This window comes from Malus sylvestris, chromosome 4, assembly GCF_916048215.2.
Source record: "Malus sylvestris chromosome 4, drMalSylv7.2, whole genome shotgun sequence".
Classification (NCBI taxonomy): domain Eukaryota; kingdom Viridiplantae; phylum Streptophyta; class Magnoliopsida; order Rosales; family Rosaceae; genus Malus; species Malus sylvestris.
In genome coordinates this window covers 452,939-473,767 of record NC_062263.1, presented here as the reverse complement: position 1 = coordinate 473,767, position 20,829 = coordinate 452,939, and the positions used below count along the sequence as shown (strand labels likewise).

The following is a 20,829-nucleotide window of genomic DNA, read 5'->3' as shown; positions in this document are numbered from 1 at the left end:
TTAAATTTGAATACTCAAAATCTATTTAAGCAAAACGAGTACACAAACGACATGTGTTTCTTTTTTAAAAATTTTTTTTTAAGGGTACTTAGGCCATCTTCAACCGAATGGTCCAGAGTGCTAGAGGGCCGAAAATAGCCCGAAAACCGTCTCCAACCTAGGGCTAGGCCAAAGAGCTTGTGGGCCCCACTGGACAAAAAAGGGCCAAAGGGCCAACCGGCAAGCCCAAACCAGCCAATCAATTAGCCCCGGGCCAGGCCAAAATTTAAACACAACGGCTAGCTGACGTCAATTATCGTTGGATTTGATTTTTTTTTTGCCCAAATTTTTTTTTTAAAATTCTCATTTTTTTCCTATAAATACTTAAGTATTCCTACACAATTTCTCACTAATTTTCACCATTTCAATTCTCATAATTTCTTACCTCTTCCAATAATCTTTCCTTCAATTTTTTCAATAATTTTCAAATGGCCTCATCTGCAATGAAAGGTAGGGCTTGGACCCGAAAAGAAGATGAAACTCTTTGCAGGGCTTATAGATAGGTCTCGAAAGATAGTGTGAGGGGAAGTTCTCAAACAAGTGAAGGTGTTTGGACTCGTGTGTCCAAAAAATACTATGAGTTCTACGAAGGCACCACTCCACCGAATACCCGAAACCACGAGAGCAGTTCTTCAAGATGGAAAAAACAACTTCATCCAAGTTTGAATAAATGGCATCAAGCATGTTAGCGGCCGTAAGTAGACACGAAAGCGGCACCAATTACTACAACGAAGTAAGTGTTTTCACAATTTATTTTAAATATTTAATTATATTACATTTAATTTCATAAATTAATTTCCTTTACTTTTTGTAATTTTATTTTCTAGGTACGCCAAGCGAAGGAATTGTATATGGAGGGCAGCTCAAAACCCTTTCAGTTTCACAGTTGTTGGGAAATTTGTAAAGGCTAGGTGTTATTTGAAGATCCACCTTAACAAAGAGTAGGTCTTATGATGTTGTTCGGAACTCAATCCTCAGCTGTAGATGGGGATGAAGATGGATCTCCTATCATTCAACAAATAAGGGTAGAAAATCCGTCTTCGGGTGAAGGTTCCATACCTAGGGCTATGGGACGAAACAAGGCCCGAAGGTTGAAGGAAAAGGGTAAGGCAAATGATGATTACGTTGTTGGAAATGTGCCCTAAAGCCAATCATGTGATGATACTTTACGGACATTTCACATGCTAAACTAATCTAGTTTTACATATAAAGGGCATACATTATTGTTTGAGCCGTCTCATATAAATGTTATATGCTTAAACGATAAAGTCCAAGGAATATGTGATTGGGAGAATGTAATCTAATGAAGTTAGATTCATGAGACCATTCTTTCGTAGACACATCCTAAACGTTCCTGATCATAGGATTGCCAATTGGGCGTTGACAGTCCGTTAAGATCAGTACGTACTATGTCTTCTCTCAGGGAGAGTGATTAGTCTCGAATCATTGGTGTGTGTGACATCAAGACAAGTACGGTAGGTGCTCAATAGAGAATGAGTTCACTGAACGCGATCAACGAAGGGTTCTCATATTCCATGTCACATGAGAACTCATGGTTGGGATAATGCAAAGTAGTCCTTTGACCTGAGGCATCATAGTTGTCTTGTGGTTAAGACCTTGATCTTTGATTATGTCAAAGTCGCTCCATCAGGAGGGTGTCCACGGCATCGTTGGGGTCAAGTGACTTAGCTATGGAGACAAGTGAATGCGCAACAAGGGATCTCTAACCTTCAAACCGTTTGAGGGAGAATACTCTATGATATGATTTAAATCTCTGATCAGAGTATGAATGAGATTAGGGAATGCGTTCCGAATCACATTCATGGTACTCATATAAGCACAAGACACACATTGGATAGTAGACATGAGAAAATAAACTATCAAACCAAACAATGTGGTCAAGAGTATTAGATTAGAGAAAGACCGTATTGCATTTGTAATCTCGAACTGAATAGGTTCTCTAACCTCTTCTGATTAGCTTGGGTAACCATGATATGCTGCTAGGTGTCACTCATGGTTTGTGGAAGCCCTAAACGTGTATAATCACTAAAGGGAGAATTGAAAATAGTTTCAATTCACAATCGATGTAAAATGGTTTTAATCGCCCACTACCTCGCTAAAAGGAACCTAAAGGATCGCACACCGTGTAAGGTGGAGATTGGAGATTAAACGGAGATGAGTAAGAATGATTAAATGGTTTAATCATTTATTTATGGCAAGGATTAATTAATATGTTAATTAATCAAACGAAAAAGTTCGTTAAAGACTTCGGGATAGTTTTCGACCTTAAGGCCCAATGGGCTTCGAACGTCAAGCCCATTAACTTAAGTTGTATGACAATTTAATGAATAAAGATTCATTAAAGCCCAAAAGCCCAAACATCCCTAAATGGCCAGCCATGATGAAATGAATTAGGGTTTTGGTTGTTTAGGTCACTTAAAGAAGTGACTATATAAATGACTTTATAACTAAAATTCATTAAGGAAAGATTAAGGGTTTATTTTGGGGGAAAATTGGTGAGAATTGTCTCTCCATTTTCTCTCTAAATAGGCCAACACCTTGGAGGGTACATCTAGCAATCCTACTACTCCAAGGTCACTCATTTCTTCTACAATCGAACCTTGGTGTCGAGAATTAGAGGTTCTCAATTTTGGGAACTTGGAGAACCTATTCTTCCATCCAAATCCATGGATCTAAGAAGCAAGGAATGAAGGCCCCTATCTCTTTGGGTGATTAGCCTTTGCTTATGCAAAGAGGAATCTACAAAGGTATTAATTTCAACTCACTTATGTTTTGAGTTGATTATTGGTTCACCAATCTACTAGGCTTTGAATTTCATGGTCATGTTTTGTTTTTGAGTGCATACAAGCATGATTCCGCCTTTAATTGTTAATTGCATGCTATATGATGTTGCTCAAATGAACATGTTTTACAAAATAATTCCTTCAAGTGGTATCAGAGCCTAGGTCTAGTAGTTGGTGAATCCTTTTGGGTTTTGTAGTTCATAAGTTTGTGATTTAAAAGTTGTAATTGTTACAAGCTTTATTCTTGCTTCTTTGAAAGTAAATTTTGTTGGAAAATTTGCTATCTCAAATGTTGTAGATGTTGTTCATATAAGCATGAATATTGGAGCTAAAATTTGGTGCCATGCTTTTGGGAAAATTCGGCCAAATCCAAAGGGTGAATTTTTGGGTTCTTGTTTGACTTGTTAAAAGTGTTTTAATGTGTTCTTTGGAACCCCTAAGTACCCTAGTTTGGTTAGATGTTATTTCCCTTAAGTAAGAATGGTTTTGGAATGTTTTTGGGTGGAAAAAGTTCATGGAAAAATTTGGGTTTTTCATGGATGTTCTTCATTGTTCTTGATGTTCTTGCCAAGAACAAAAAGGTTTGGTGTTTTGATTCAAAGTTTTGATTTATTTCATAAAGTATATGTGATATGTTTTTAAATGATTTATCATGTATTTAAAGTGTTAGATATTTGTATAAATGATGATTGAAATAATTGTGATTGAATTATTTCATAAACTTATCTTACATACACTTGCATGTTTTTGACAAAACTCACAAATCAACACACACACCAACCTTATCCCTCCCCAAAACCAGCCACTCCCTCAAAGGGAGTACTTTTGGGGCTTTTATGCAATTACATAAAGTTTTGATACTTTTGTGTATTTGCACTTTGGCCCAAAAGTTTACGTTTTTACGTTTAGGTCCAAAAACGCTAAAGGACAAATTGTTTTGTTCCTTTAATGAAGTTTTTGCATTATTAAAAGTTTGGGTTCTAGTTGTATTTACATGAAGTAGTGACTTTTGTGTATTATACAAAGTGACCCCAAAAGTTTTTGTATTTGCAATATGGCCCAAAAGTTGAGGTTAATTGCAAGATGACCCAAATAGGATAAGAACAAAATTGTTTTGTCTCTTTAAATGAGAATTGGATTTTCATTTTGTTTAGCTCCATTTAAATCAATCTTATGGATACAAAAACCAAATGAAAATGTTGCATTCATTTAATTAGTTAAAGTGTTAATTAATTAAAGGGTGATTATGAACCTAAGCCTAATATAATTGAGCTATGTGAAAGGCGTTTCAAATTTGTTTGAACCATGGGAATGTGTAGATTAGATTTTGGTTGTAATTTGATTTGATCAAATGTTGTAAAAGGGCTTAAGCTCTTCTTTACTTTAAAGTAATTTGTTATATGCAAATGTTGTAATGAGCATAAGCTCACCTTTACTTTGAAGTACTTCTTTCTTGCTTTATATGATATGCATGAAAATGAAGTAATTGGGTCCAACGCCCATAAGACAACACGCCTTAATGTGATTAAACGCGTAACTAAAATCAATCACCATTCCTAGACCGAGATTCAACACAAGGCTCGTGTTGAATCTAAACAAAGGTTCATAATCATCCTAAGGCCCTAAGGCAACTATATAGTCCATCAAATGAATGCAAAGTTTATGTTAGTAGTATCATATACTCTTGCTTTAAAAACGTTTTAAAAGCATAGTGGGAGTATTATGTACAACTAAAACAATGAGATGGACCAATAGTTGTAATAGGACCAAAATTGTTTTAATAGAGATTAAAATGTATGTTTATATGTGATGAGACCAAAAACCCTCAACCAAATCATTATTAAGTTGATAAGCGTGAGAGTGCTTTGAACACTTTTTCGTGGCCTTCCACCGTGGTAGGCTTCAATCGTGTGTGACTCGTACAATGTATTCGTCCAGTTCTGGGGTTGCAAAGTATGTGCTTACATTCAGGAGAAGCCTATACACATATGATGAAGTGAAAGGTAGGCAACAAGTGTGGCCAATATGGAGTTCTTCTGAGGTCATTCTTGAACCCCTACTTGAACTAGCATGGTGGGAATGACTTAACTAAGTGCAATGGTGCCAATATGGAGTTCTTCTGAGGCATCGTTCTCTAGAGGCCAAACGAGATGGGTACTTGCATTAGTTGCAAATGAGTAAGCGTACTCTCTCATTATTATTGTTGCTAGCCAATATGGAGTTCTTCTGAGGTGGGCTTGGTAATAGTGAGCCTCCCATAACCTACTAAGAGTTTCATCTAAAACTCTCGAATTCCAATGAGGGGTATGGAATTTGCCAAAAATAGTGGGTGATGCTATTTGATTTAAAGACCCGAATCAAATGGCTTAAAATCAATCAATTTATATTCGTTATGTATTTGATTACCAATATATTTGCAAACGCTATCCAACACTTGACAAATAAAAACCGAATGTTTTAGTTTCCGTACTTAGGTACCACAATCCCAAAGAATGTCTTAAAAGGATTGCATATGTATCTAAGTAGTCTCTTCCTCACAATCTTACTATTGATAATGTATCATTAGAAGAATATGTTAGAAAAGGTCTATCATAAAGAGGACAACACTTTTAAATGTCATAATTCTTCAATTACAATTTGTTGTATGAAGAAATAGGAGTTGCTTTGAACAACTCTTAGTCAATGCAAACACTAGTGCTTGTTTCTTTGTTAAATGAACAAAGAACTTGAGAAGAAAGCACAAAGGCATGAACACTTTATGTGCCATGATTCTTCACTTACAAATTGTTGTATGAAGAAATGAGAGTTGCCTTGTACAACTCTTGAAGGTTTGTAATTATGTTTAGAACATAATGGTTGGTTGACAAAAATAGTCCATTAACATGGACTTATGATGATTTTGAATCATTGAATGTTGAAGTGATAAACCACTTAACGAGACGGAAACTAGGCAAGGACTTCACCTTTGTTTCCCTATCCTAATCATTCACTAAGTTTATTGTAAACTATATAGTGAAAAATAACCACATACTCTCCAAAATTGTTTGATGTGTATAACACAATTGAAAAAGGTTTCAAGAGAGATAATGGGAGTTTAGGGACCATGACTAATGTAGTCAAAGGTGAAAGTCAAATAAAGAAGATAAATAACTCCAAGGGAACAAACTTTCTTTATGAAAGGATGGACATTGGAAGGAGTATTTGCAAGAAATGTCTTGCAAGTGTCAAGGACACACCTTTCGAAGGTGTTGTAAATTGTTCTTGAATAGTTCAAAACAGTTGGTTCTTCTACTTGAATGCATGATTCCGTATTAGTAACTATGTTTTACAATCGTTGTAAAAGTGTGGCTAATAAGAAGTAGAAGATTAATGAGAGAAGAGAAAGTACTTCACATTCGAAGCGTGAATCAAATGTAGATCTCTGCGAAAGCAGATGGTACTTACTTCCTCATATGAACTACCAAAGAAATTGGAAAAACATAGATTGTCTTTATATTCCAATTTTAAGGAACTAAATTCCGTCACTATGTGAAATGGATAAATGTTTTGTTTGACGAAACAATGTTCTTTATTAATCAATGATTAGATTATGGTAATCTAATTAATTATCTCTATAGTAGAGATAATATGGTAGTGTTAACTGTTTAGAAAATAATGATGCTTAAAACCCAAAAGGTTGCAAGGAAGTGACTAATCCCAACTAAGTTGTGATTCCTCTAAAAACATAAGTTATGAGTTGGTGAAAGATGGATGCTTTGGATCGTTAGATCCGGATCCAATACCTTCTTGTTAAAATTGTATAGAGGCGAAATGTTCGAATCTTTATTCTTTTGGAAAGAAGAAAGAATCACAAAGTTGTTGAGGTTAATTCACTTAGATGTTAGTGGCACATGTCCACAAACATAATACTACTCATGTTGGATAACATTCACCGAAGATTACTCTCGGTTGGACTATAGTTTATTTTGAATAAACACAAGTCCGAATACTTTGCAAATGTTTCAAAGAATTCAAGTAATGTAAGTTGATGAGTAAGACGTCTAAAGTATTTACCTCCTTAGATTTGATCCAAGGAAAGGTAACACTTTAGATGAGTTTCCTTGAAAGATATCAAGGAAAATAGCATCATAAGATAATGTATTTCTTCATTAGGAGAAGAACGAACTAGAATAAGATTTAGTTCGTTAGATGTTATCTATTACCCATATATAGGATATATACTTCTAAAACAATATGATTGTCAATGAGAAGATCTTCCAATATTTTCATAACTCCATAAGATGTAGTTTGAAAAGAAAGACAAATCTTAAGCATGTTAAGATTTGGGGTTGTGTGCTAATAAGCAATATTTGTTTGATAACAATCTTGCAGGATATCCTTAAATAACTTTTTGATATCGCTTCTATAAACCAACTAACAAATGTTGTTTTGTTGGGTAGTTCATTGTAATTCTACAATGTGATTTGCCTAAAAGCAAATGAACGAGAGATAGAACTCAAAGAATGGGTTCTTTGAGAGACAAGAAAGTAATCAACAAATATAACAACCTAGTTCCTATACCACAAGCTCCAAGGTAGTCGATAAGGATTTATAAACCGTCTCAGTTGAATGGTTTTGAACTTTATGACTATGTCATAGAGTTGCACCTCTTAATTCGAAAGAAATAAAAATGAAAATCCTTATGACTACATTGAGTGCATATACGATATATACTCAAGGAAATGGTAAAGTACCATTTGACTCGAAATAATGAAACCTTCAAAGCTAATTGGTAGCTTAAGGTGACTACGATCAAATAAAATGGTTGACTTTAAAGGAACCATTTTTGATGTAGTCTTAGTTTCAATAAATTCGAAGATTGCTAGCTACAACTAAATGGTGATTCAATGTTTGGACATAATATGGGTTTCCGAAACCATTATTAAGATAGTCTTGATAATATATGTCTAAAACTATAAATCACAAGACATGTAAGTTGTAGAGACCCATCCATCATGGATCTTAGCAAGTTAGTGGGAGCTATTTGCATTTTATGAGAAAAAGGATCAAATCGTTTGATTTCTCATAAAGATGTAAATGAATCTTTTGTTTACTAGTTTTACAAAAGATTAGTGGGAGTTAATCATGTTCGTAAAAATTTAAATATATATGATATATTAATTTTGGAAATGAAAAGAATACTTCTTCGTTAAAGTTATGACTTTAATACATTATATGAAGATAGAATGTATATGGGAGATATAGTCTATATACATGGGATGGAAATCTATAATGATATATTTCATGATATAATTGGATTATATCAATCCCTAATAATAGACAATGGATGCTAGGAAGTTTCTCATATGATGATAAACTTCAATAAAAAGGACGATTCTAGTGAGACTAGCAAGTTGCCCTTCTCAAAGGGAACGTGCCCCTTTGACTCCCAAAGAAATAATGCGTAAATTGAATCCTTTATGCATACGCAGAAAGGTGATTTATGTATTTCATATTGTATGAAAAACATTGATATGAGTTGTACCTAGAACGGTACAAGATGATATCAGTGCAAGCCCAGGATCAGAACCATGGCTACTGTCAAGTGAGTCCTTAAGTATTTAAGAAATACTAAAGGATAAATTCCTCAAAGATCGAGGAAGAATCAAAGTAACGTAATGGAAGCGTAAATGTATTAGATTATGAATCTAATCCATCATTGGATGTTTCTTCATTATGAATGAAGAGATAAACAGATATCTCTTTATTATGACTAAAGAGATATTTGGATGGAAACATTAAAGTAATGACTTTAGTGTGTTCCATTATGAATGCAAGATATATTGCCATATAGAAGTTTACAACAATGTTGTTTGGATGGGAAAGTTCATTTATGAACTCTCTATTCGGTTCCAACCAGAAAGTGTATGACACTAATGGGGCGATAGCTCAAGCCTGGGAATCAAGGTCTCATCAAGATCCGAACACAAATGAGAGACTAAACCACATGATTGAGAATCATGTATAATGGTGACGTCGTTATTCTCAAGGTTGCTTTTGTGGATAACACATATAGATATCCACTGCCTAGGCCTACTATTCAGCCATTTATGAAATGACTACAGAAGAGGTATCATCAAGATGACCAAGCTGATTGGCTCTAGTGCAAGTGGGAGATTGTTGGAAATGTGCCCTAAAGCCAATCATGTGATGATACTTTACGGACATTTCACATGCTAAACTAATCTAGTTTTACATATAAAGGGCATACATTATTGTTTGAGCCGTCTCATATAAATGTTATATGCTTAAACGATAAAGTCCAAGGAATATGTGATTGGGAGAATGTAATCTAATGAAGTTAGATTCATGAGACCATTCTTTCGTAGACACATCCTAAACGTTCCTGATCATAGGATTGCCAATTGGGCGTTGACAGTCCGTTAAGATCAGTACGTACTATGTCTTCTCTCAGGGAGAGTGATTAGTCTCGAATCATTGGTGTGTGTGACATCAAGACAAGTACGGTAGGTGCTCAATAGAGAATGAGTTCACTGAACGCGATCAACGAAGGGTTCTCATATTCCATGTCACATGAGAACTCATGGTTGGGATAATGCAAAGTAGTCCTTTGACCTGAGGCATCATAGTTGTCTTGTGGTTAAGACCTTGATCTTTGATTATGTCAAAGTCGCTCCATCAGGAGGGTGTCCACGGCATCGTTGGGGTCAAGTGACTTAGCTATGGAGACAAGTGAATGCGCAACAAGGGATCTCTAACCTTCAAACCGTTTGAGGGAGAATACTCTATGATATGATTTAAATCTCTGATCAGAGTATGAATGAGATTAGGGAATGCGTTCCGAATCACATTCATGGTACTCATATAAGCACAAGACACACATTGGATAGTAGACATGAGAAAATAAACTATCAAACCAAACAATGTGGTCAAGAGTATTAGATTAGAGAAAGACCGTATTGCATTTGTAATCTCGAACTGAATAGGTTCTCTAACCTCTTCTGATTAGCTTGGGTAACCATGATATGCTGCTAGGTGTCACTCATGGTTTGTGGAAGCCCTAAACGTGTATAATCACTAAAGGGAGAATTGAAAATAGTTTCAATTCACAATCGATGTAAAATGGTTTTAATCGCCCACTACCTCGCTAAAAGGAACCTAAAGGATCGCACACCGTGTAAGGTGGAGATTGGAGATTAAACGGAGATGAGTAAGAATGATTAAATGGTTTAATCATTTATTTATGGCAAGGATTAATTAATATGTTAATTAATCAAACGAAAAAGTTCGTTAAAGACTTCGGGATAGTTTTCGACCTTAAGGCCCAATGGGCTTCGAACGTCAAGCCCATTAACTTAAGTTGTATGACAATTTAATGAATAAAGATTCATTAAAGCCCAAAAGCCCAAACATCCCTAAATGGCCAGCCATGATGAAATGAATTAGGGTTTTGGTTGTTTAGGTCACTTAAAGAAGTGACTATATAAATGACTTTATAACTAAAATTCATTAAGGAAAGATTAAGGGTTTATTTTGGGGGAAAATTGGTGAGAATTGTCTCTCCATTTTCTCTCTAAATAGGCCAACACCTTGGAGGGTACATCTAGCAATCCTACTACTCCAAGGTCACTCATTTCTTCTACAATCGAACCTTGGTGTCGAGAATTAGAGGTTCTCAATTTTGGGAACTTGGAGAACCTATTCTTCCATCCAAATCCATGGATCTAAGAAGCAAGGAATGAAGGCCCCTATCTCTTTGGGTGATTAGCCTTTGCTTATGCAAAGAGGAATCTACAAAGGTATTAATTTCAACTCACTTATGTTTTGAGTTGATTATTGGTTCACCAATCTACTAGGCTTTGAATTTCATGGTCATGTTTTGTTTTTGAGTGCATACAAGCATGATTCCGCCTTTAATTGTTAATTGCATGCTATATGATGTTGCTCAAATGAACATGTTTTACAAAATAATTCCTTCATACGTTGCTCAACATGAAGTGGTGGCCTCATTGCAATTAATGGCGGAGCAAAATGCCTTTGCCGCGGAAGAAATGAACTGTAGGCATGAAGAACGGGTCAAACAAATACAAGAACAGATGAATGATAGGAATATGCAAAGGAACACTTCAGATTATAGTCAAATGAGTAAGGCCTATTTTGATAAAAACAATTAGAGGGAAATTATAGCCCGCGGCAGTTGTTTACCTCCGATTATACTCCTACGATGGTGGATGATGAAGATGATGTTGATTATGGACTTTAAATTTAAGTTGTTGTATTTTTTAAATTTAAGTTGTTTATTTTTTGGAATTGTTATTAGCACTCTAAAAATCTCATTCTACACTCCAAACTTTTTATATTAGGAAAGAAAAATACACTTGTTCAAAGTGTAGAATGAGATTTTTGGAGTGCCAATAATACTTCCCTTATTTTTTTAAAATTTAGTTGTAGTTTTTACATATAAGTTGTAGTTTTTTTTTTTTAATTTTAGTTGTAGTTTTTAAATATAAGTTGTAGTTTTTAAATTTAGGATTAATCTCAGTTTACTACTCCGAAGTTTCTTGGTTTTCAACATTTAATACTTGAAGTTTTTTTATTCCAGAGTGGTACATAAAGTCATAATTTTAGGACACTTTCATACATCCATTAAGTTTGTTGTTAAATCAGCCATTAACTGATGACGTGGCACTCACGGGGATAGTGACTAGGCATCACGTGTCATAGGGACCCACATAAATATTAAAAATGTAAAAATTAATAAACTTAAAAAATAAAAAATAAAAAATTAGAAAAACTAACCCTAAGATCTAAAACACACCGTAGCCATAAGACCTTTTGGGATAACAATTTCATGATCTCCTCACCATCGTATCTAGTACCAGCTTTCAAAGCCATTAACCATGGGTGTGCATGCTGGAGCATTTAACCACAAGGTTAGGAAAAACGCCGGTTGTCGATGGCGGAGATGGTGGCCACGAAGTGGTAAGCTTAGTGAAGGGAAGGGACTCGGCGGCGAGGGTTTGGAAGGAACTTAGGATTTGGTGGGTTTGTGCAAAGGAGAGAAGGGAGGGAGAAGAAGGGAGGGAAAAGAAGGGGGGGCGAGGGACGGACGGATGGTTTGGAGGTTTTGGTGGTTCCTCCGAGATTCTTGTTTTTTTTTTTTTTTTTTTTTTTTTTCATTCTCTTCCTCGCACAGAAGTGAGAAAAATCCAAGTCGTTGCTTCTAACCTTTGCAAATTCAGGCAGTCCTCCTTGATTATTCGGGCGATTTGGAGAGTGGGTTCAACAATTTAGGGTTATATTTTTCAAATTCTAAAGGTACAAATCTATTAGGTTTTGATCCAAAAGGGCTTTGGTTGGAATCGATTCAAGAATTTTGGTATTTTCAAGTATGGATCTTCTCTTTGTGAACCCAGAAGAAAAACCTAGAAAATGCAAACTTGAAGTAGGTGGAGGAGACCCAAATCCTCCCAATTTTCTAGAAAACTATAAAGTTAAAAGAATTTTTTTTTCAAATAAACTAATATTGGGTTTCTTTTGGGAACCCAGAAAAATTGGGGTTTCTTTCGAGATGAAAGAAAACGGAAATGGAAAAGGAAAATCAAAATGAAAAAGAAAGAAGAAGGGAAGAAAAGAGACGGGAAGGCAGAGAAAATTTCAGGAACTACAACACCGCTGTGGAGGTGGGTCCATGATTTGGAAGCAAAGGATGAGATGTCGTTGATGGCGGAGATGGTGGCCGTGAAGTAGGCAAGTTGAGTGAGGGAAATGACTCGGTGGCGAGGGTTTGGAAGGAACTTGGGATTTGGTGGGTTGGTGTAGAGAAGAGAATGGAGGGATAAGGGAGGAAGGGAAGGACGGGAGAGGTAAAAGATGACCATTTTCTTTCTTTTTGGAATTTCCATGTGGTGCCCAATTATTGTCCACATGGGCGCCACATCATCAGTTAACGGGAAACTTAACAGCCAAACTAACAGATGTATTAGACTGTCAACAAATTAACACTTTAGATATGACTCTAAGACGAAAAAAACTTCATGTACAAAATGTTGAAAACCACGAAACTTGAGGGTAGTAAACTGAGATTTACCCTTAAATTTAAGTTGTTGTAGTTTTTAAATTTAAATAATAAATTATGTTTGACCTTATGGCCATTTGACCCTCGATTGAAGATGATTTTTTATGATAGAGCGAAAACGAGCCCTATGATCCTTTGACCCTCGGTTGGCGATGATAATAAATATGACCATGCACTGTGCATTAAAATATTAATTTATTAAAGATCCAGGCTAAAACGAGTTATCTGCCATCATTCGGTTGGTGATAACCTTATACCCTAATAATGTTGAGCTGTTAGTTTGTGATAGCACTGTTTTCCAGAAGGATAAAAAGAATATCCCCGTCTTTATCTTCCATTTTACAAGCGGGCACGCATTCCCATAGTTTCGCTTTCATATTGCAAAATAAAAGCCCACGCCCGTCCAAAGCGCGTAAGAAACAAAAGGTTTAAATAAAGAAATAAATAAATAAATAAAAAAATATATAAATATAAAATGCAAAAGCACGCGCGGAAGGGAAGGGTGGAAGTGAAACACTTGCAGAGCTTGTACGTCACACCTGAAAATTTAACAAAATCTGATAATTGTTAGAAAACCGAATCATCTATGCATTGGCCGAGACAGATCTGAACCGCCCAGGCCGAGGACCGGCATTTATCACTTGTATAAATACCAAACAGACGCGGCCCTTCATTTGCTTGCTTGTCTGACCATCTCACTCAGTTTTCGAGCTTCACACCAGACACAAAGGCGCAGAAGCACCAAAAATGGAGAAAGCGATCAACAGGCAGCGTGTTCTGCTCGACCACCTCCGCCCTCCCTCCGTCGACTCTTCTTCCTCTCTCTCCGTAAGCCTCTCTCTTTCTCCTCTTCGTCATCCCCAAAGTTCGATTCAACCTTAATTTGATTTGATTTGAATTCGATCGAATTCCAGCTCTGTAATTTGATAAAACCGATTTCGGATTCAAATTTCATCCTCCGACAGACTACTGGAATAATTGGTGGTTTATTAATTTTTGGGAGATTTGTTTTGCGTATTTTTGATATCAGGCATCGGCATGTGCGGCTGGGGACAGCGCTGCATATGCGAGGACACACGTGTTCGGAGATGATGTGGTGATTGTTGCGTAAGTTGTTTATTTTCCCAAATGATATGACCTGATGCTCCTCGATCAGGTTCAATTTTGTATGTGTATCGATTCGTAGAGATTTTTGAGATGTTTTTGGGTGACAATTCTGAGCATTTTTGGCTTGCAGAGCTTATCGGACTCCGATTTGCAAGGCGAAACGCGGCGGCTTCAAGGATACTCATGCTGATGATCTTCTTGCACCTGTTTTGAAGGTTTGTTATTACCATTATCTTCGTTTTTGCTTTCTTGTTTTTGTTTCTGGTGAAGTTTGATAGGAACAAGTATTATTCCATGAACTATTGTTATCTTGAATTGATAGAAAGAAGTATATTTTTTTTCTTACTGGGACAACAATTTCTTGCTGTAGGCAGTTGTAGAAAGGACCAATGTGAACCCAAGTGAAATTGGAGATATTGTTGTGGGTACAGTGTTGGCTCCAGGATCTCAAAGAGCTAGTGAGTGCAGAATGGCTGCCTTTTATGCTGGCTTCCCTGGTATGTATACCCTGAAAGCAAATGTAATGATCCTTAAGTATCTCAACTGTTTGTTAATTGTTACTCGTGCGCATGATGGCTATAATGTGCAGAGACTGTGCCAATTAGAACCGTGAACAGACAATGTTCATCTGGGCTCCAGGCCGTTGCTGATGTAGCTGCGTCTATAAGGGCAGGATTTTATGATATTGGTTAGTCTTTGTCAAGGTTTTTCTTTGTAATTATCACAGGATCAATTCACTTCAGACAAGTATCCTTATCTTTAGTTTACCTTTTCTCGGATTATGATGCAGGAATTGGAGCTGGGTTGGAATCTATGACTGCAAATCCAATGGCATGGGAAGGATCAGTTAACCCTAAAGTAGCCTCTCTCTCTCTCTCTCTCTCTCTCTCCCCTGTACATTCTTTTCTGTCCTTTATTTCCCTTTTAGAAAATAGTTCCTTGCACAATTGATGTCTTTAACAGGATTGTAAGATTCATAAATTTGCATTATGGTCAGGTGAAGATGTTTGAACAAGCCCAGAATTGCCTTCTTCCTATGGGAATCACCTCAGAAAATGTTGCTCATCGATTTGGAGTTTCACGGAAGGAGCAAGATCAGGCTGCGGTAAGTTGAATAAATCTTTCTGTTTGGTGTATTTTACTTTGCTTTGTCAATGTTTATTGATTTTTCAAAATACTTGTTTTAGGTTGATTCTCATAGGAAGGCAGCTGCTGCTACTGCTACTGGTAAATTTAAAGACGAAATTATTCCTGTGGCAACCAAGGTAATGTACAGTTTTGGCTATTTATGTTTGCATGCATTTGTGCAAGGGCATGCATGGTCTTTATGTGGCACTGATTTGAGTGATTACAATAGATTGTCGACCCAAAATCTGGTGAGGAGAAACCTGTTACAATTTCTGTTGATGATGGGATTCGGAACACAACATTGGCAGACCTGGCGAAGTTGAAGCCTGTATTTAAGAAAGATGGGAGCACCACTGCTGGTACCTTCTGACAAATGATAAATCAATTTATTTAAAAAGTATCATCGCATTATTCAATATCATCATTTGGTGTACCCTTTTTAGGTAACTCTAGTCAAGTTAGTGATGGTGCTGGAGCTGTTCTCTTGATGAAGAGAAGCGTAGCTGAGCAAAAAGGATTGCCGATTCTGGGTGTATTCAGGTATGCTTCTCGTTGAAGTCGTGCATCTATTGGACAGTAGGGGCTCCCCTTTTTTTGTTTGACCTGCAATTTCGGCCTCTGGTGAAATTAAGATTTGGGGAGTCCAATGTTCCGTTACTTTTTCAACAAGCAGGCTCAGAAGTGTCTATCCTTGTAGGACTCAATACCCAGCATATTTTTCTGTACCTTTGGGGTTTGCTAGTTTATTTCTATCAGCATGCTTATTGGATTTGCTACTTTATATCTACTAAAGCTGTGAACCTTGGTTTTCAATCAAGCAACTTTTTCTGGGATAAACCAAAATGGCACTTGGTTCTATGTTACATAAGTCTTTGTAATTCACAGGCTCACAGCTAATCAGTTTCTATTCACTTAAAAGCATATGAAAAGGATTTCAGAACTTGAGGGTTGGCTATTGAATTGGGATCTCACTTCCTCTAAAATTATATTGTAGTTTCTGAAAAGACTTATTTTGCCTCCCAAGCTAATCTAAATGAGCTGGCACTATTTTGAAAGTTTATAACTTTGCCCTGTTTTTATTCTGCAGGAGTTTTTCTGCTGTTGGTGTGGATCCAGCCATCATGGGTGTTGGCCCAGCTGTTGCAATTCCAGCTGCAGTCAAGGCTGCTGGTTTAGAGCTTGATGATATTGATCTTTTTGAGATAAATGAGGTATTAATCAGTGTAGAATCTCTGCATCTGATTTTAGGCATTGCAAGTATAAATTGACATAAAAAATGCCCCTCTGTGCAGGCCTTTGCATCCCAATATCTCTATTGCCGTAACAAGTTGGGCCTTGATCCAGAAAAGATCAATGTTAATGGAGGTGCACTTGCCATTGGGCATCCACTTGGTGCAACAGGTACATACTTAATATTCCACTTTGTATGGCTCACTGCATTGTGTTTTAGTTTCTTCCAGTATTGTTATAGGTTACTGGATCCTGAAGGGTTGAATATTTTACATAAATTCCCAATTTTCTCTAGCAACTATTTCTGAAACTGTAATTTGGCACCCTTACTCTTACACTAGTAGCCAGAGTTTTATTTCAATTAAATGGGAAGCTGCTCCATGCTTAAACCCTATATATTTAGTTTCTACCTCTTCTTTGATCTTGTAGGTTCTGGATTGTTTTCGATTAGATTTCCCTATTGCCTCTCCGTAGCTTTCAGTATAGCGTTCGTATCTGTAAAAGATAAACATAATGGTTTCGGTTTGCTAACAGATTAAATTGTCTGTTAAATTTGTCCGGATTGGAATTTTGAAGTCTACATATTAATAAAAATATTGAATGTGCCATAATTCATGAATTAAACTGTTTATTAAAATTGTATTTTCAGAATACGAAATCTGAATTTCTTAGCAGAAATCTATTTACTTGAGCAAAAGTTTGTGGAGTGTACTGAGACCTCGTATGACCATTGCAGGTGCTCGCGCTGTTGCCACTTTATTGCACGAGATGAAGCGACGTGGAAAGGACTGCCGCTTTGGAGTGATATCAATGTGCATAGGTAAATAATTCTTCCCCTTCTCTTTTGTGTGCGGGAGCATTGATATTATTGCCCGTTTCAAGTATTAACAATGGCTGTTATTTGGAAAATGCAGGCACAGGGATGGGGGCAGCAGCTGTTTTCGAAAGGGGGGACTCTGTCGACGGACTGTGTAATGCGCGCAAAGTTGAATCCCACATTCATCTTTTGTCCAAGGATGCTAGGTAGAAGGAATATCTATCGAACATCGTCACGCTCCTGTCAATAATGTAGGGTTGAGAACGCAAATTATAATGAAGCGTTGCAATAAGGTTGCTGCATTTTAATATGGGGTTATTTACTCTAATAGGTCATGAGATGCGAACTCTATCGGGATCTCCTCCTTGTGCTCGATCTGTGCTGTTGTTTATCTTATGTTCAGAGTTTGTCTCTGCAATTCCTCTTAATAATGTTTGACATACTGAGAAATCATAGTGAAGCAAATATTCTTATGTATTTAAAGTGTGATGGTGAACGCATTCATCCTTTTTATGTTATTATGTAATGTCTAAAGTTTGAGTCACGTGTATAGAGAGTTAAATATCGCTTTATTTATGGCGGACATATAAATTACAAAAATTCGTAACTCGAGTAGATCAGCATGAAATGAAAATATTACGTGAAATTATAATGGCACAATAGTGAATGAAAACGTCTCCAAAATATCAATTGAGGGGAAGTGAGAATTTTTGCAAGGAAAGGATAACGTTGGATTTTTCATTCACCGCCTTACAATTCCCTTCCAAAGCAAACAGCAGAGTGATATAATAGAAGTAGGAACGGAAAGGTGAAATTTGTTGGAGCATTGAAAAATTGTAAGGCAAATTTGTACATTGACGGCTAACGTGGCGGTTTGCCTGCCCATTTTGCCTTGTTCAAAAAATTTGTCCCTCAAAAGATTAGGCAAATAGGTAAGGCTTATAATTATATAAGTTTGCTCAATAATTAATTAATTATATAATTCATGTTGTTGCGGAGTGAAACATTTACTTTTGACTAAGATAATGGTGGGGTATGATTTGCCTAACCCCTCTCAACAAGGCAAAAAAGCCTCCTTGTACATATGAATGGTCACGCGTTTTCCATTTATTATTTGGTTTGAGTGGATCACTCATGCTGTTACGAACTTGTCAAAGAAAGTGTCTGGGTAGGTTTATTAGGTTAAAAGGCACGCCTGTAAAACAATCGTCCAAAGTAAGAGAGAAGAAGACATGGGAAGAGGAGAGGAAAGAAAGACGAAGGGGAATAGAGAAGAAAAATATCAATTAGCTATATCGAGCTTAGAGACAGGGAGAAGAAAATAGTGAGAGTTATTTTGTACTCCTATTAAAGGTCGTACCCAGTGCACAAGGCTCCCGCTTTAAGCAGGGTCTGGGAGAGGTGAATGTCGGCTAGCCTTACCCCCATTTATGGAGAGACTCCTATTATTTCAAATAAAAAAAGAAAGTAGAACTGCTCCTCCGAGGACGTAGAAACACTTGATAACTCCAATTCTTCCACTGTCAAAGGTGGCTTGATGTCTGCAGTTGATGAGGAAAATAAGGATGATGATGGATTTCTTCACTTGATACACACTGATCTGTCACGAGTAAGAACATGAGTGAGTGAGATACGTTTTCTTCCTCGTCACTCAGTGCTAGTGAATTAGATACGTTTTTCTTCCTTGTCACTCGGTGCTGCTACGAGGTGTGACATAACTCTTGAAATGAGGTGGTAGTTAGTTGTCAATTCACTAGTGCTTTAACCATCTTGATTTGTACTGCTGCAGTGGGGCAAGATTGTTTCCCCTTCCATTTATGCTTGCAGGAAACCAGGATTTTCAAAGCCCATTGGTCTCTTAGACCCTTGTAATGGTAGAATATACAAGGTAAGAATGGTATCTAATCAAATTATGTTTATGTCCTGTGCATTCAATGGATACACACTGTTCTAGTTTGAGTCTCTATGAATGTTATTGCGCAGACGCTTCAGCTTACGGATAAGTCCGGGATGCCTGACATGACATGGCCAAGAGACGAAGTTAGTTGTCATTTCCTCTGTGCTTTAGTCATCTTGATTCGTATTGCTACAATGGAATACGATTGTTGTCGTAGTTTTTTCATCTATGGTTTTGATATATTTTCAGCAGGTTTTGGGAGGATTGCGAACCACAACCACGCAATATAGACGTTTGGAAATTGTGGAAGATCATATACCAGACTACCAGTAACAACTTTTCTGCATCAAATATGTTTTACATCCTTTCCACGAGTGGATATAAGACACCTTCACCTAATTTGGAAATTGTGTAATATGACATCTGCATACAATAAGGAAAATGTGATTGTTGCAGCAAAAGCCAACGCCAAGCTCATTTCTTTCATTTGACTAACTAGTCATAAGATGAAGGGGTTGTCACGCAGTTTTATGGCCTTCCCGGTGTTTGTGACTGCAGATACCATGTTCTCACTGATACGACACCCAGAGAATTTGATGTTGATTGTATTCGGTGGAGGATACCTGCAAGTGGTGAGTAGCACTGCAACGCATTGTTTGTTTTATGATATCATCCAGCTAACTTGTTCCCAAATTACAAATAAAGTTGTTCGGATTAATGTTGCAATGGTTGCAGTTGCATTGATGTCTGCAGTGGATGAAGATGGATTTCGTCGCATGACCTACAGTGGAGAAGATAAGGGAGGCGCGTGTGTATCTCATGTTTTACTAGCAGCAACTGTGATGCTGCTGGATTTTCTTTGCTTTAAGACGGTCGAGGATAGTGATTACTGTTGCTAATCATTCTTTCGGAGGAAAAAGGAATGTGTAGCCGAGCAATATAAGGCAGTCGAGCCTCGAGGTGTTTTATGTCGTTGTAATCTTCTCCTTGCTTTCGTTTGTTTCAAAAGAATGCGATGACATTTGGTAATAACGTGAGTCAAAATTATGGTTTCAAACTATCAAGTTTGAATATGCTAAATTAATTTTAATTTTAGAACATGAATTTGAATTTGCTGACACAACTTGAGCAAAGGTTTGTGAGAGACCTCATTTGATCATTGCATTGCACGAGATGAAGCTGCGTGGAAGTCGAAAGGACTGCCACTCTGCTTTGGGGTTATCTCCGAGTGCTCTCTTTGACAAATAATAGATAATTAACACTAAGCAACGAGAAAGGAGATTCGAACACAAAACCTTGACTTTTCCCGACCCCGTATTTGCTTCTTTTCTTTTAGAAACTCAACTCGAGTCGAACGTAATCCCTTGGAACTCAAATTTTGTTAGTTAACCCCTTGACACTCCTCACTTTGCCTCTACTGTCGAAGTTTTATCCGAGCGTGGTTTGTGAAATTTTAACCGCGAAGCCAAAGATCTTGCAAAAACTCAACATTGCATCTTTCTCAAAAATTGAGTAACTCAAGCATTTTATCAAATTTTCTTGCCGGGCGCTATCGGAAGCGCAGATCGGACAATGCTCGCCAAAACCAAAATTACCCTTAATGCGTACCTGTATCCTATCCAAATAATCAGGGCATTCCCAACGCAAATGAGCATCGATCCAGTAATGAGGTTGGATTCGTACTCTTATGCATCGGAACTTATGCTGATAGCCGCATCGACGTTAAATA

At 37.0% G+C, this 20,829-nt stretch overlaps 2 protein-coding genes across 8 annotated transcripts; both read left to right on the top strand.

The window, feature by feature from the left end:
- Window positions 1-13,485: 13,485 nt before the first annotated feature.
- On the top strand, window positions 13,486-17,747 carry LOC126619160 (3-ketoacyl-CoA thiolase 2, peroxisomal). Its single transcript, XM_050287443.1, has 14 exons — window positions 13,486-13,749; window positions 13,952-14,028; window positions 14,159-14,243; window positions 14,399-14,525; window positions 14,618-14,716; window positions 14,819-14,886; window positions 15,026-15,133; window positions 15,216-15,293; window positions 15,386-15,515; window positions 15,600-15,696; window positions 16,244-16,367; window positions 16,449-16,557; window positions 17,123-17,206; window positions 17,301-17,747. Exons 1-14 carry the CDS (start codon window positions 13,669-13,671, stop codon window positions 17,411-17,413), a joined length of 1,380 nt encoding a protein of 459 aa, XP_050143400.1. The 5' UTR covers window positions 13,486-13,668; the 3' UTR covers window positions 17,414-17,747.
- Window positions 17,748-18,311: 564 nt separating this feature from the next.
- Window positions 18,312-20,198, top strand: LOC126619241 (uncharacterized). Of its 7 annotated transcripts, XM_050287544.1 has the most exons (7): window positions 18,333-18,541; window positions 18,640-18,910; window positions 18,993-19,091; window positions 19,187-19,243; window positions 19,350-19,429; window positions 19,659-19,732; window positions 19,836-20,198. In XM_050287544.1, exons 4-7 carry the CDS (start codon window positions 19,214-19,216, stop codon window positions 19,997-19,999), a joined length of 348 nt encoding a protein of 115 aa, XP_050143501.1. In that variant the 5' UTR covers window positions 18,333-18,541; window positions 18,640-18,910; window positions 18,993-19,091; window positions 19,187-19,213; the 3' UTR covers window positions 20,000-20,198. The 7 variants fall into 7 exon arrangements, 5 of the variants coding, with proteins under 5 accessions (XP_050143502.1, XP_050143500.1, XP_050143501.1 ...); XM_050287545.1 differs by having other exon boundaries at window positions 18,328-18,541; window positions 18,640-19,091; window positions 19,353-19,429; XM_050287543.1 differs by having other exon boundaries at window positions 18,332-18,541; window positions 18,640-19,091.
- The last annotated feature ends 631 nt before the right edge of the window (window positions 20,199-20,829 follow it).

Coding starts and splice junctions, on each gene's coding strand:
- LOC126619160 (XM_050287443.1), top strand. CDS start 13,669: ATGGAGAAAGCGATCAACAGGCAGCGTGTTCTGCTCGACCACCTCCGC. Junction 15,697..16,243: donor CCGATTCTGGGTGTATTCAG/GTATGCTTCTCG, acceptor TTTATTCTGCAG/GAGTTTTTCTGCTGTTGGTG. Junction 17,207..17,300: donor AGTGATATCAATGTGCATAG/GTAAATAATTCT, acceptor TGGAAAATGCAG/GCACAGGGATGGGGGCAGCA.
- LOC126619241 (XM_050287541.1), top strand. CDS start 19,169: ATGAATGTTATTGCGCAGACGCTTCAGCTTACGGATAAGTCCGGGATG. Junction 19,430..19,658: donor GATCATATACCAGACTACCA/GTAACAACTTTT, acceptor TTGTGACTGCAG/ATACCATGTTCTCACTGATA. Junction 19,733..19,835: donor GTGGAGGATACCTGCAAGTG/GTGAGTAGCACT, acceptor CAATGGTTGCAG/TTGCATTGATGTCTGCAGTG.